General features: G+C 35.6%; 1 protein-coding gene across 1 annotated transcript; it reads left to right on the top strand.

Annotated features, from left to right (window-relative positions):
* Positions 1 to 13224: 13224 nt before the first annotated feature.
* LOC113341733 (protein ENHANCED PSEUDOMONAS SUSCEPTIBILTY 1-like) lies at positions 13225 to 14705 on the top strand. The gene has a single exon (XM_026586497.1). The coding sequence runs from the start codon at positions 13278 to 13280 to the stop codon at positions 14688 to 14690; it is 1413 nt and encodes a 470-aa protein (XP_026442282.1). The 5' UTR covers positions 13225 to 13277; the 3' UTR covers positions 14691 to 14705.
* Positions 14706 to 16873: the final 2168 nt, after the last annotated feature.

Here is a 16873-nt window from a genome sequence, read left to right as displayed (position 1 = left end):
CATTGGCTAAGATAAAAAAACTAAGATATGGCTAAACTAAACCCCCAACGAAAATCAGGTTATCCACTTCAAAGTAACTGAATTGCATGAATAGGTAAGAAGATTAAAGGATCCCTCAATAAATCTGGCCAACTAAAATGATGAACAAAGGTCAAGAACTTTAAAACAATAACTAGAAAGATCCAGAAATTCATTGACTGCAATCTTCTTAAAACAATAGATTACCTAAAGAAAACACCTCGGGTTTCATAGTCTTCCCAAAACATAAACCAGTGATAACACAAGAAATAAAAGAAAAAGTAAATAATTTGGAAAATTTTAACTAAATTTAGGATGAGAACATCAACATGCTTACTTAAAACATCCTTACAAAGTCACATGGCTCACACAAACCAGAGAAAACAGAAGACAAAAAAGAAAAATGCAAAACACTTTGGAAGATTTTAACTTATTTTAGGATGAGAACATCAACATGCTCACTTAAAATATCCATAAAAGACACATGATTCACATAAACCAGTGATAACAGAAGACTAAAAAGAAAAATACAAAGAATTTTGGAAAATTTTAACCAATTTTAGGATGAGAGCATCTATATGCTCGCTTAAAACATCTATACAAAGTCACTGATTAAGGGGGGAAAAGGAAATGTAAATAAATTTAAAAGATTTTTAACCATTTTTTAAGAAGAGAACATCAAACAAGTTCAACAAAGCTGGGAACCAAAAGCCGAAGACAGGTCTCTTCTTCACAAGATAAATCTACAAGATTTTAATTTTTTAAGAAGAGAACATCAAACAAGTTCAACAAAGCTGGGAAAAAAAATGATCATTTCGGCTGATAATTCGTTTCATCTGTCTGCCAAAATTCATTCTGTAAGTGTTGAAAAATTCCAGTTTTTTTATTTCAACCTAATTTCTCAATCAAAAAAATAAGACATTGATTTGTGGGGATAATTTCTAGTCTACATTTCCTTGCAACTAGGATTTGTTTCTCACTCTACAACTTCATTCAAATCGATTTTTGCTTCAACTCCTTATTCTTTTTCACTGATTTGCGGATTAGAACCCCTGCATTTATTCGAAGACGATGAAAATTGAAGTTGGGTTAGCGGTGGCTAACATAGGGAGGAGAAAATGAAAGAATTTTTTTTTTCCTTAAAGTGTGGAAAATGAATAAGCTGATAAATTAATCGAGTGTGACTTCAGATTTTTCCTATCATAGGATACCTCTTATCATCCCACCCTAATTAGTTTAACCCTTTTGTAAGACAGGATTCCAAAATAAGATAACTCACAAGAAGAGGAAATACCAAACTCAAGTGGACTCACGGCTAGTTCTAGCCCACTGCAGAAAATTCCTTGCATTGGGCCACATGTTATAAATGGTTTCTAAGCACAAGTTATTTTTTTTGGCTAGTATCTATTATTCGATGATACTGATAGTGGAAATGGAAACTAACTAAAACAGAAACATTTATCTGAAATTCTGTAGGCTACTGATCTCTGTTACGTATCCAAATACCGTTGGAAATTAATGCTCTACTTTTATTTGGAATCAGTTAAGAATGACCAATTCAATATGATTAGGTTTATAACTTTGATTCAATCACAGAAAAAAAATTGTTTTTAAGTTTGAAGAACACACTTCTAGTCAAAAGGACCCAAAACGCACTTATTCGTTACTTATATGAAACACCTACTCCATGTAAGGGAGTATAAGTCAACAGTCTATTGACCACGCATGCAAACACATACAGGAATCATCTGGACTTCAAATAATTATAAATTGAATTTTATTTGGACCCATAACTAAAGCTATAATACCAAGAATTGTTCCAATTTAAGGTTCATTGATGCAGGGAATTAGTCCACTACTCTAATAAGACTTGACCGAAAAGTGCAAATATTATGTCTTTCACAAATGTCATTTTGTGGCCTAAGAACTTCCCAGTTGGTGAAGCTGTTGTAATAGAAGCTGTATCATGGCGTGGCAAGTCCTAAGCCAACACAAGAAGTAGATATATGGCGATAGAATTAATAGCAAAGTCCTTTGGATGATCATCAGTTCCATGTGCTATTGTGGCCCTGCTTGGTATTATAAGAATCAGCATGGTCACTCGTTTGCTAGGTGTTTTAAGTCTGATTCTGTGTGAACATCTACAGTCATTTGCAAAAAATAACCCACACTAAGCTTACTTTTGTGATTTTTGATTTTGGCAGCTTTGATTGGCACCATAGGTGTTTAAGTCACAGAAATGATAACTTTGCTATTATGTAGTATAACGGCACGGGCTTTGGTCCATTGTTGAAAAGAAAGATCTATGAAAAATACCATGAAAAATCATAACGATAACATATTGGTGAGTGTTCCAAAGATATCATTCTGTAACACCTTAAGCATTTGGATAACACCTTTTTCGTGCGGGTTATTCTTATGGGACAAAAACAAATGAAAATAAAAATTTTTATCTTAAAATACATCGCCAAAGCATGGGATTAATGTAAGATCTAACAATAACCTTTTAGTAAGGTCTTAGAACGAAGGTCACAAAGAAAATCTAGATATGACTTTTTCCTTAACCTCCTCTCATGATATGACATCCATATCATATTTTCTTATTAACCCTTACCTTCGTAATGAAAATGAATTTTTATGTATAAAAGATTCGAAATCCTATATGTCACCTCTTTTTATGATCTTTACCCCGATTAAACTTTACCTTTAACACATGAGTTGCTCTTCAATCTCATAATAATGTAGCCATAAGTAAGTTAGGTGCTCCTGATATAAACAGCCTCTGGTATGTCAACGTTTAAGCACATTTTTGTTGAATTAGTTGGTTATTAGCGACTTATATATAAATTACTTATTAGAACTCGATTTGCACGTTGGGATTTGTTGAGCGTGTCATATGCCAATGGAAGAGGTATTTCCATAACTACATAACTTTAATTCCATTTAGAGCTCAGCCTGCTAGAACATAGAACCTAAATGGTTGTGTTGGTTGCATTTCGGCTTGTATTCGTTAATATGTAGTTAAATGGAGTCACTATATCATACGGGATTAATTAGATTTTTCCAGGGATAGCTAATTCAGACACGTGGTTTTCCTTGGTCTACCTACAGCCAGGGTTAGACACCAGCCATATGTCAAATTTATTGCTTGGGAGTTCTCCTTGGCCTACCTACATCTAGGGTTAGACACCAGCCATAGGTCAAATTTATTGCTTGGGAGTTCCATGCTTGTAAAGTTCTGGTGAAAAATGAAAGATATTGGATTCAAGTTTATGAGTATCATGAAGGTTTATTCCAATACAGTCTTCGTATCAGAATACATTGAAAGAATTTTGTAACTTTCTTCCATTTTAAACCTTCGAAGGTGTAGAGCCAGGGTGTTAATTAGCTTATCTACCAAGAAACTCAGAAATAAAGTGAGGAGTGACTTGAGCTTTTATGTCATTTATAATTTATCATTTCTTATTTTTCGTGGGGATGCCAGAGTTTTTGGTGTTCACAGTAGAGATAATATCCTTGCATTCACATTGTATGATGGCCCTTTCTGTGTTCACAAACATTTTTTATTTGGATGCCATACCAAATGCATTAAAAATGTATACTACAAAGTACTACACTATTTTCTCCCCTTTCTACTGATATTTGTGAGGATGAAAAAGTGCAGGACATGTCTTTGCAATGCCGGTCATGACGGAGGTATTAATTCATTTATATGCGTCCTGCAAATCATGAATGGTTTAAAGTTGTTACCTGGTAAACTAATAAAAATAAAATTCCAAAAACTGCAAATATATAAATAAATCCAGGGATGAATTGCATCGAGGAAGATCAGTAAGAGGATATTCTCATCTTTTTAAGATCAGTAAGAGTATTCACAAGAAAAATAATAGCTCATTTTTAAGATGCATTGTGAACCTAACTATGCAACGCATATTATTATTGGACTTTGAACACATATCTTCGCATTATTCCCAATTGAATGATTTCTTTTATAAGAATGAACTTTAAGTAGCAGATCGGAAAAAAAATAAATATAGGAAGAGTATGTCAGCATCTTCAATGAAGATCTCAATGTGAACCCAAATTAGCATTTACCAATCACGGTTATCACATAACAAAAACTTTCTAAAAAATATGTAACCATACAGTGACGTTCTTTAAAAGAGCATCATTCTGTTGTTAAGAATTTTTGGTGTTTACAACTTAAAAATCACTATAATCATTAAAAAAATGTATAAAATATTCTTGTTTTGGTAGTTAACAATTCAATAGGTATCATGGTGATTAATAGGTTCGGTAGTTCTTAAAGCAGTTCTACCTAAGAAACAAACCTATTGGCGCTGCTTGCATGTTATAAATGAAGGTTTCAAATTGGTGACAAATTCAAAGAATTACGGGAGTGCACCTATATGAATCAAACACACAACTTTCCGACTTGAATTTGACACGCTCGTTGTGCTTAAAGTAGATTTGTCTAGATAGTCGCCGTGCAAGCACCTACGGATGCGGTACTTAAATTAGATGAGCCTAGGCAATGACTAAATGTTGATGTGGTTAAATTCTATAACTATTGGAGTTAATAAAAATGGTGGCCGTCATACAAAAAAGTACAAATGAAATAATTTGAGATACGATAGTGCGAATAGGTATGGACGAAGTACCAATTATATGCAACTTACTTGGCCCTTAGATGCTTAATTTGGATTATTCATTTATTAGATGCCAGACATATCCATCACCCCACCCCTCTCTACTGTGAGTTTCACTTCCATTCCTCAAAAAGGTAGTCTGAAGTTGAGTTCGGAACCAAATCAATTAGAGAACAATCTAAAACCTCATACTTGAATTTTTGGCTTAAAAGAATAGGCAGAATTATCCACCTTGCTGGGTTCATCTCACTTAGATCCATCACCAACAGTACTCCAAATGCTATCAAATCTGCATCCATCAAAGTACACAAATAAGTTAATGCAGGATCAAACAGTTCCAAACCACAATATGAACTACCTACGACACCTTAACACATTCTAAACCATAATATATACACTTTTTTTTATTATGAATAAACTAAAAGAAGAGAGGATCCTTATATATTAATATGATAACTATGTAGCCACTGGACATGTATAATCTTCCTTCACTGCCTCCACCTTAATCAGGTAAATCGGGTAACAAAGTTAACTAAGACAACATTTATCTTACACTACTTTCGCAAGGATCGTACAACAGACATTCCAACCAAGATAGTGCCACCCACTCTCCTGAATAATTTTGTCCATAGACGCTCTACAAACTATTATCCTGAACAGGCTGCCAAAACTGATAAATATATATATAAGTTCATAAAGTGTGGTAGAAATGTGCAATCACATATCGAGGAAACATCTTAGATGGGAGAGTGTATGTTGTACCATAACCAAACATGATTCATACATCCTGAAAGCCGATTAAAGCATCAACACATAAACTCCAAATGGGATTCAATAAGATGGGAAAACCCCCCAAAAAATTAACCTGCATAAATCCAGTGATGACGAACAACAAATTAAAATGAATCAGTTTACAGTTTGCAGAACAAAGAAGTGAATGAAACAAAGTGACCGGTGATTACCATAGTTAGCACAACTGTTACTTTTCTTGCCTGTACCTCTATTCTATTGTGAATAGAACTTCGTCGAATCTGCAAATTATATATCATATTTCAATTCTTACAATATAGATAATTTAGTAAAAATATCTCACAATGCAATTTCTTTGAACTACTTCCTGAAAAATGTAATCTCAGACACATACTGCAATACAAGCATTAAAAAAAAAAGTTACCTTAAATACATACAGATCTAAAAGAGAAAAATAAAAATTAGAGACCAATATACTGACCGTTTTTGTAGAAACATGGTACCTTACTTGAGTTAATCCATTATTGATTTTGTATCAGGAATGAGATTAATATCATGAAAGCCTTAAAAGTTGTTAACCCCTTCAATTTCAAACATGTTTCACCACATTTTCTTTCTAGCAGTTGTTTTTGTCCTGTAAAACCACAGATTTTAACACCAAAATATCTATGATCAAAGCTAACACAATTGGGAGCTTCTCTCACATAATTGAAACCACAAATGATAATTAACAATATTTGTAGACAAATAAGATCAAAAATATTCGTAGGAAATTAACTTAATAATTTTCATCATCAGAAAATCAAAGGCACCTAACAGGATATTATAAACCTTCCCAATTAGGTTAATGACAGCCCAAGACAAATGCGACTGAGAACCTGCAGAAAAAAGAAGAAGAATTTATAGAGATTTTATCTTAAATATGATCCATTGTATGGTTCGTTCATATTTTCATGATTCATAATAAAAGAAAATCATTAGGTACAAAAATTATAATCCAAATGAGTAAAACAAAAACTTGGCAAAAGAAATCTGGTCATGGGTGATGATACCTGGGATAATTCGCTCATGTATGATTTATAACTACGATTCAGTTGATTTGTGAAGAAGAAAAAAATGGAAAAACAGTGTGTGTGTGTTTTATAGAGGTAATTCAATTCCATTTATTGTCAAAGATTAAGAAACGGCTGCGACGTTGACTTGGTTCGATGCATTTCTTGTTTCAAAGTTGAAAAATAAAGGGTATTACATTAACTAGTTGGAAGCCTAACAAGCTAAGCTCCAAGAACATACTATTACACTAATTGAACAGGTTGGCGTGCTAGCCAACCAGCAAGTCTCATGAGTACCCTAGCCAAGAGAGCCGAAGCGGATGGAGGGGCTGAGATTGTGTCACAAGGGAGGCAAGCTAACTCTACCTTCCATGTTAATTCCTGTAATATTACGCCATTGGGGACTCGAATCTGGGACCTTCTGGAACGCATGAAACTTTTGGAAAACGGGAATGACCAACTGAACTAGGTGCCCGTTTCAAGATTGACCAAACTGAAAAATTGATAACAACTATTTTTAGAAAAAATACGGAGTCATGGTATCGAAAATCATGCGATTCGCGATTCGTATCGTACGACTCGATTAAAATCTGACCAAATCGACTCAAATCGTAATCTTGAATCGTTTCTTCCAAGAATCGTACTTTGACCAACGATTCTTGACTTTTTGACTAAGTCAACTGAAACACCCGCTGAAAAACTGATAACGTTGTAGAGAATCGATTCAGTTGATTTGTGAAGAAGAAAAAAATGGAAAAACAGTGTGTGTGTGTTTTATAGAGGTAATTCAATTCCATTTATTGTCAAAGATTAAGAAACGGCTGCGACGTTGACTTGGTTCGATGCATTTCTTGTTTCAGATATTAGTGGATCCATCTGGACGGTTGTTTATGCCCCCAAAATGTAAATATCAAGGTGGTTGAATCTGGGTTGTCCTTTATATATCTGAAATGTAGATAACCGTCCATATAAAAAAACACCATTGTTCCTTATAATATAGATATATGTTAAACACTATTTCAAAGGTGTTTAAGTTTAATTCGGTGAGAAAATTTGTAGCATATAATCACATAGTGTTATTATGTGTTATTTATGTCTTTAAAATAAAAAAAAATACCATCTTTTTTTCATTTTAACCTAAAAGTTGAAAAATAAAGGGTATTACATTAACTAGTTGGAAGCCTAACAAGCTAAGCTCCAAGAACATACTATTACACTAATTGAACAGGTTGGCGTGCTAGCCAACCAGCAAGTCTCATGAGTACCCTAGCCAAGAGAGCCGAAGCGGATGGAGGGGCTGAGATTGTGTCACAAGGGAGGCAAGCTAACTCTACCTTCCATGTTAATTCCTGTAATATTACGCCATTGGGGACTCGAATCTGGGACCTTCTGGAACGCATGAAACTTTTGGAAAACGGGAATGACCAACTGAACTAGGTGCCCGTTTCAAGATTGACCAAACTGAAAAATTGATAACAACTATTTTTAGAAAAAATACGGAGTCATGGTATCGAAAATCATGCGATTCGCGATTCGTATCGTACGACTCGATTAAAATCTGACCAAATCGACTCAAATCGTAATCTTGAATCGTTTCTTCCAAGAATCGTACTTTGACCAACGATTCTTGACTTTTTGACTAAGTCAACTGAAACACCCGCTGAAAAACTGATAACGTTGTAGAGAATCGACCTTCAGTGCTCACACTCATAGAGATGGACCCTTTACCACTACATTAACTAGGTCTTTTTTGTTATTGTTCAACGTAATTTATATATATATGGTTTATAAATCCAAAGATCAAATGCTTTATTTAGATCAGTCAAATCTACGAGTATAAATGTGGCGATTCAATAATCGACCATGAATCTACTATTAACGATTTAACATACGATTCGATTTTCAAAACTGAAAACGATTCGCTCTGCGATTCACGATTTCACAACCTTGGACGGGGTAATATACAATGAACATTGCATAATAGCAAATTGTTTATAAGAAAAAAGAAAAAAAAACATAATAGGGAGTCCAATAACTGGACCTATGTCATTCTTAATCCTGGAGTGTAGGCTTTGCTTGCTCACAGTAACTGGGCCTATGTTTAAAACGCTAAACTTACGCAATTTTATCCACTTCCGCTGTTTGCCTCTTTTTTTTCTATGAAATCTATTTTAATAAATATGTTTTAAGGGTCGTTCGAATTAGATCTTTAGTTTGTCTTTTTTTATTATGAGATAGATACTAGATGACGGCTGTCATGGTGAGACGATGCACCGAAGAAATCGACGCAAACGTATCATCTTTTGCGACACGGCGCGAAAATATTATTTTTACAGACACGGTGCGAAAGTACCATTTTTCCTGATACGGAGTGAAATGTTTATTTTTCCTGATACAGCGCGAAAGTATCATTTTTCCTGACACGGCATGAAAGTACCATTTTCTCGAACACGGAGTGAAAATCATTTTTGCTGACACGGAGTGAAAGTCATTTTTGTTGACACGGAGTGAAAGTCATTTTTCCAGATACAGAGTGAAAGTATCATTTTTCCTGACACGGAGTGAAAGTCATTTCTCCTACCATGGAGTGAAAGTATCATTTACCCTGACACGGAGTGAAAGTCATATCTCCTAACACAGAGTGAAAATATCATTTTTCTGGACATGGGGAGTGAAAGTATCATTTTTTATGACACGGATTGCAAGTCAGTGAAAGTCATTATTTCTAACACGGAGTGAAAGTATTATTTTTACTGACACGGAGTGAAAGTCATTTTTCCTGATACGGAGTGAATGTATCATTTTTTCTGACACAGACTGAAAGTCATTTCTCCCAGCGCGGAGTGAAAATATCATTTTTCCGGACACGACGGAAGTGAAAGTATCATTTTCCTGACACGGAGTGCAAGTCACTTTTCATGACATGGAGTGAAAGCCATTTTTCCTGACATGGAGTGAAACTATCATTTTTTCAAGCCACAGAGTGAAAGTCATTTTTTTGACACGGAATGAAAGCCATTTTTCCTGACACGGAGTGAAAGTATCAGTTTGCCTAACACGGAGTGAAAGTCATTTTCCTGACACGGAGTGAAAGTATCATTTTTCCTGACACGAGGTGAAAGTCATTTCTACCTGCATGGAGTGAAAATATCATTTTTCCGTACACGGAGTGAAAGTACCATTTTTCCTGACATAGAGTGCAAGGCATTTTTCTTGACATGGAGTGAAAGCCATTTTTCCAGACATGGAGTGAAAGTATCATTTTTACCGACACAGAGTGAAAGTACTTTTTTTCCCGACATGGAGTGAAAGAATCATTTTTCCTGAAAAGGAAGGAGTAAATCGTTTTATTAGTTGCAACGAAAATTAGTTTGCATGTGGAAGTTGACATAATGGATACACATTTAATTTTCAAAAATTATGCCTAAAATAATAAACACTTCCGAATTTTTCGTAAAAACTCCAAATTTTGATATTGTTGTTTGTACTCATTGTGTAGATTTTTTTAAAACCATTAAACGAGATAAAATTTGTAAAATTTCAAGGCACGGGTTTTTAAATATGTTAGAGCACTGCTCGGTCGAACTCGCAAGCGTTGCTATCTCAAGCTTGTTGTCAACTTTAGTTGCCAAAATTATAAGTCTTGATTTCTAGTCTACTTATAGCTATGTCTCGGATTAGGATAAAATGTGTAGTTGAGCATTAGACTTCACGACATCCATCAATTGAAGACGAAGAACTACTAAGGGGAGCTTGTGGAACTCCATAAACAAAAGGTATGTGAAGACTTGAACTTATATATCACTCAGAAGTCTATTTATATTCTATCTCCTATTGAGACAAAAGTCGTTTAGCTATATAGACTTTATATTATACACATTTGATATTTCGAGCTGAGTTTAACTCGCTTACATATTTCTAGAAATATATGTTGGTAATCTTTCGCTTTAACCAAGTTCATCTTTATTCTTGACAAAAGTCAAAAGATGAACATGTGAAAATCGCCTGGTAACATCTTACATAGTTTGTGTGAGACAGTCATTTGATGTAGACTCGGAATGTTTCGTATTGATCTATTGATCACTTGAAAATTGCTTAGAAGCTAATAGTTTGTGTGAGACAGCTATTCTCGTCTTCCAAGAATGTTTCAATGATTAAGATAGATTAACCACTGGTTCAATATAGCACAGTATGCGTACTTGTATGCTAACCGTTGCAAGTTATTCAAAAACCGGGAACCATAGTATGCATATCGGTATGCGTACTGGTTTGGAAGTTGAAGTCCGAGAACTTAGTATTCATACCCGTATTCCTACCGGCATAATTCAAGTCCGGGAATTCAACTGAGTTTGGTGGTGTACGAAAGTATGCATCCCGTTCGCATACTGGCGAACCCAGACCAAATCCGGAACTCTAAGTACGCGTATCCGTTAGCATACCTGAGTGGGTTAAGTTCTAAAATCGGTTTGTTCATGAACTAATACATTTATATAGTAAGGAATGCAATCTTTTGCAAATTGTGGCTATAATGTTCATGAATTGATTCAAGTGAATCAAAATCGATTTTGCTTCAATTGTGTCTTGTATACTTCTATGAAAATATAAATAATTGAACAACTCCATAAATAGTTTCATTTGAGTCATTTGAACTAGTTGTGATTAAGATGAACAAGATTGATATGAAAGTGTTCATATGGATAACTTAGGTTAACTATTGTTGATCCAAATATGTGCACACGTGTGAGTACGGTTAGTCATACCTAAATGAGTCACATTTCATTTGTGTATAACAAGCTAAGTTCGATCTAACGGTTGGAAGATATTAGCTTGACTCTAATCAGGTTTTCATCTAACGGTGAATATTGAATGCTTTGTTACCAAGATAGCATTGATTGCAAACCTTGATTTGAATACTATATTAGGGAGAACTCTAGCAACTGGGAAGCCTAATCCCCACACCTTCTGTGTGATACTAGTTGCGACTAGAGTCGAATCTCCTTTAACCTAGGTTTTTCCTAAAACCATTATAAGTAAACGACTTAAAGAATTCACTGGGATTATGAAGCCAGACCCAACTATTTTCTCTGTAGTTGCGTGTTCTGATCTTACTTTTTTCTATCATGTTGAGTACTATCTTATCTAAGATTTACTCGAGATTTAATCTCCGATAGGTAAAATAAAAAGTAGTCACAAACATCTTCGTCTCATCGTTTGTGATTCAACAATATCTTGTGTGTCTTCCATACGATTAAGATTATTGTGAGATGATCGATATTACTAGGCTATTCTTCGGGAATATACGTCCGGTGTATCAATTGGTTTCTATTCACCTTGATTTATCAAAAGACGGAATAAAAACTCATTGGTATTTCTGTGAGAGACAGATTTATCTATTCAATAGACTTTTCAGTGTGAGACAGATTTGTTTATAAAGTCTCTGACTTTGGGTCGTATCACCTCTTAGTTGTGGGTGAGATCAGCTAAGGGAATCAAGTGCGTAGAATCCTTCTTGGTTCAAGAGGCGTAAGGAACGCGACTGTACCTTAATTAGTGGGAGATTGGTTAGGGGTCAACTACATTCCAGTCCGAAGATAATTGGTAGTAGGCTAGATTCTGTAGTGGCTTAATACAATGTGGTGTTCAAATCTGGACTAGGTCCTGAGGTTTTTCTGCGTTTGCGGTTTCCTCGTTAATAAAATTTCTGGTGTCTGTGTTATTTCTTTTCCGCATTATATTTTTATATAATTGAAATATCACAGGTTGTGCGTAATTCAATCAATTAGATAATTCAACCTTTGGTTGTTGATACAAATTGATTGACACTTGGATATTGGTCTTTGGTACCATCCATGTTATTTCTCATATTAATCCGGCTCACAGATTTCTATCTGTTCGATTGCAGATTGATTTGAGAAGTTGAGATATAACTCTTGGATGTATTTTCCTTGATTGAGTCTGACTGTCTAGTTGATTCTATTGGAAATATATTGGAGTTTGTCCATACAGATTGCCTAAACGAAATATTGGGTGGGGTTGTTAGACCCTCGGTTTTTCAATATATGTTATATTAAACCCCATAAATAGATACGTAAGGGCATAAGGAGTTATAGTAATTGGATTAAAAAGGAGGGGTAGTGTCATCCTTTCGTCGTTGAACCAAATCCTATCTTTTTGTGTCAAATTGGAAAAAAGTCATGTTTCACATTAATACAAAGTTACCGTATATAGAGTCCTCCTTTGTTTCGCTCGGTCGGCCTAATTATGATCGAGGGGTAATTAGTGAAGGAGTAATAGTATTTACTATGTACTAGGCCACCCCCTATCCCAACCTAGATAATGTAATTTTCTTTGCAGCCCCACTAGAATTCTTGCATTTAACGTTGGATGACTAATCTATTATAATCTATTATGGCAGTTCACTTTATAGACGACTGAGCTAATCTGGCTCTTAATCTTTCTACGCCCTAGATGGACAAGTAAAGAAATTTCCAAGCTGCATCGGCTTTTCAGTGCTTTAGGACAAGTTGATGGGATCTGATGCAATCGGCTTTTAATCACAAATGGGGAAAGTTAAGATGCACATGAAAAAAAGGGTTAAAGTTGGATCAAAACGAATAAAATGAGTGAAAGGCATCTCGACCAAGAGAATCGTAACAAAAAGCACCATTAGGATCACTCACCCACTTGCTTGTTACTACTGATTTCTTTTCTCTTGCATCATGCTCGGTGATTATAAACCCATAAGAGGTTTTCTTTCGGATCCATATAAACAGTAATCTAGGCTGTTTTGAAAGAGAGTAATTGCAAAATGAGTGTTGCTGAGGTTCATCGTATCTCTACAACAATTGTACGGCCAGCAAGTTACATCCATAAACTTACTGATCATAATTATAAGAGGATTGATTTAAATCCATGGGATTTAGTTTATTTGAGACAAATATACATGCAAAGGGGTTTTCTCTTCACCAAGTCACAATCAAGACCCATGCAAGAAGATGAAGAAGACATGATAAGTCTTCTGAAAACTTCTTTGTCGTATGCATTAGATCATTTTTTTCCTCTAGCTGGTCGTCTTGGCATCGAGAAACATGAAGATGATAACACGATCTCCGTTTATATCAATTGTAACTGTGAAGGTGCAGAGTTCATTCATGCTACTGCAGACATATCAATAGATGACATCGTCTCTCAGCCCTATACTCCTCCAGGCATAATAGATCCACTGTTTTCTCTCAATGGGGTAATGAACTACGAAGGTCAGTCACATCCTTTACTTGCTATTCAAATAACTGAACTACGCGATGGTGTGTTCATAGGGTGCAGTACTAACCATTCAGTATGTGACGGTAAATCGTTTTGGAGTTTTATTAATTTATGGTCTGAGATCTATAGATCTTCCAATTATCATACTCCATGTCCTCCTCCAGTTCTCGAGCGCTGGTTTATCAGGGACACAGACCGCCCTATCCGTCTTCCTTTCGGTGATGAATTTTTGGTAACAAGGAATGTCAGTGATGCTAAAGTTCAGCTATTTAAGGGTCATGTAGAGAAATGTTTTCGGTTTACTAAAGCAAACATTGCAAAACTAAAGGCGAAGGTGAATTCAGAAATAATATCTCAAACAAATCAAAAAACGGAAATCTCTTCGCTACAAGCAGTATTGGCTCACATTTGGACAGCAGTATTACGTGCTAGAAGTGACTTACATAATAATTATGAAGAAAACGAAGAGACTTCGTTTGGATTAGTAATGGACAGCAGAACTAAGTTGATTCCACCCTTGCCAGAAGCGTACTTTGGTAACACAGGATCCAATTTGCTAGTAACCGCAAAGGACAGTGAGGTGCTCCAAAGGGGATTTTGGTTCTTAGCTTCTTTATTGAATGAGCCGGTTAATTCTTTCAGTGATGAGAAAATTAGAAGTACTTTTGAGTCGAGGACAAAGACTCCTGTTATCTTCATCAATTCGGGCGACCAGGCAGGAGTTGTGAAGAAGAATTTATGGGCGAGGGGTTCCCATAGGTTCAACATGTACGGAAATGATTATGGTTGGGGTCGACCTATTGCTGTGAAAACCGGTATGCGCCGAAAATCACATGGAATGACAACTGTGAATGAAGGACCAGTAAAAGGAAGTATTGACATCGAAATCAACCTTACAATTGAGGTTTTTAAGGCCATGGAAAATGATGCTGAATTCATGAAAGGCTTCTCAATTTGACCCTTTTCTTATAAATCAGTAGTTGTCGTCTCACTACTTTTTATCTATCATTGTTGTTCAGTAAGACTTTTTTTCGCCATGAATTTACCATGAAAATAGTTCAGAATAGACAATGAGCCTTTTTGGGTGCACCCACCCATGGCATCACTTAGAAAAAGGTTGCCCGGTCAATTATTTAGAAGACGCTTCTCTTGGCCCAAATTAGTCAGCCCATATTGTGCGCCGGGCCGCATTTAGTGCCACCCGCATCCAGTTCTTCCAACTGGCGAGTTTGAGATTTCCATTAATGTGGAACAAGGTAAAAGAAAGCAATACTAGATTGCTATAAGCAAGAAGAGAAGAGAATTCAAGCAAGAAGAGAAAAATAAGTTTTGTGTTTAATAATTTGATTGAGTAATAGATAGCTCTTACAAGACTTAATCTAGCCTTTATATAGGCTTGAAGAATAACTAAACTAGGAAACAGAAAACTAAAAGGAAATCTAAAAGAATCCTAAAAATAAGAAAGACTGAAACTAGGAAACCATGGAAGCCAAACCTCTAAGCGGAATCTTCTGGAATTGTAGTATGCCCTGCATCAGTCCCCCCTTCTAGACTAAAGCTCGTCCTCGAGTTGTCCAAACAAACCAGAAGTTCATTGTCACCATGAAACGTAAAAATCTCTTGAACATTAAATGTGTTGGAGATATTCCAATCATTTGGTAGATCAATAACATAAGCATTATCATTGATCTTCTTTAAAACCTTGAAAGGACCATATTTCTTCATCTTGGTTTTGTTATAAGTACCCACTGGAAATCTCTCTTTTCTTAGATGTATCATCACGAGCTCCCCTTCCTTGAAGGTTTTAAACCTCTTGTGTTTATCAGCATCCTCTTTATATTTAGAATTGGACTTCTCCAGTTTAGATTTTACTTCATTATGTAATTCAGTTGCTTTGTCTACAAAAGAGTCGGCTGCAGTGTTTGTACTCTGTGTGGTGGGTAAGGCTACCAAATCAAGAGTATGATTAGGTACTTTAGAGTACACAATCTCAAATGGAGTTTTCCCAGTAGAACGATTCACAGAAGTGTTGAAAGCGAATTCCATATGTGGCAATAACACATCCCACTGCTTACTATTATCCAGGCACTTAGCTCTAATCAAATTCCCAAGTGATCTATTAAAAACCTCAGTCTGTCCATCAGTTTGCGGATGTGAAGTTGTGCTGAATTGTAGAACTGTGCCTAAGCGCATCCATAAACTTTTCCATAAATAACTCAAAAATTTGGTATCTCTGTCAGAAGTGATAGACTTTGGAACCCCATGCAATCTTAATACTTCTTTAAAGAACAAAGAAGCAACATTAGAAGCGTCAGTTGATTTCTTACAAGCCACGAAGTGAGCCATTTTAGAGTAACGATCAACTACGACCATAACAGAATCATTACCTCTAGAAGTACGAGGTAAACCAAGTATAAAATCCATACTTATATCAACCCAAGGTGCATCAGGAACTGGTAAAGGAGTATACAACCCGGTATTTTGAATTGTACCCTTTGCTCTCTGACAGACCATGCATTTTTGTACGAACTTTTGTACATCACGTTTCAAAGATGGCCAGAAATATCTTTCTTCAATCAGGGCAATGGTTTTATCTCTCCCAAAATGACCACCAAGACCACTGCCATGTAATTCTCGCATAAGATGTAAACGTAAAGACCCTTGAGGAATACATAATCGATTCCCTTTAAAAAAACCTTCTTGTATAAGAAAATCATCAACCCCATGAGTTTGAGAACTGCATTGATCCCATAGTTTGCCAAAATCTTCATCTTCTGGATAAATGTCTTTGATATAGTCAAATGCATAACTCTCATTACGAATTGTAGTTAATAGATGACTTCTTCTACTTAAGGCATCAGCAACTTGATTCAATTTGCCACTTTTATGTCTCACGGAGAAAGTGTATTTGTTGAGTGTGGAAAGCCATCGATCATGCATTCTGTTAACTTTAGCAGAAGTATTCAAAAACTTCAAAGCATGGTTGTCAGTGTTGACAACAAATTCCCTATGTATAAGATAAGTATGCCACTGCTTAAGAGATTGAACAAGAGCCAATAACTCTAATTCATATGTAGACCATTTCTTTTGTGCATCTGAATTCTTCTCACTGTAATATGCAATTGGATGACCCTCCTGTGA

This window comes from Papaver somniferum, unplaced genomic scaffold, assembly GCF_003573695.1.
Source record: "Papaver somniferum cultivar HN1 unplaced genomic scaffold, ASM357369v1 unplaced-scaffold_31, whole genome shotgun sequence".
In the NCBI taxonomy this organism is placed as follows: domain Eukaryota; kingdom Viridiplantae; phylum Streptophyta; class Magnoliopsida; order Ranunculales; family Papaveraceae; genus Papaver; species Papaver somniferum.
The sequence above is the reverse complement of the archived record's forward strand: the minus strand, read 5'-3'. Positions and strand labels throughout refer to the sequence as shown.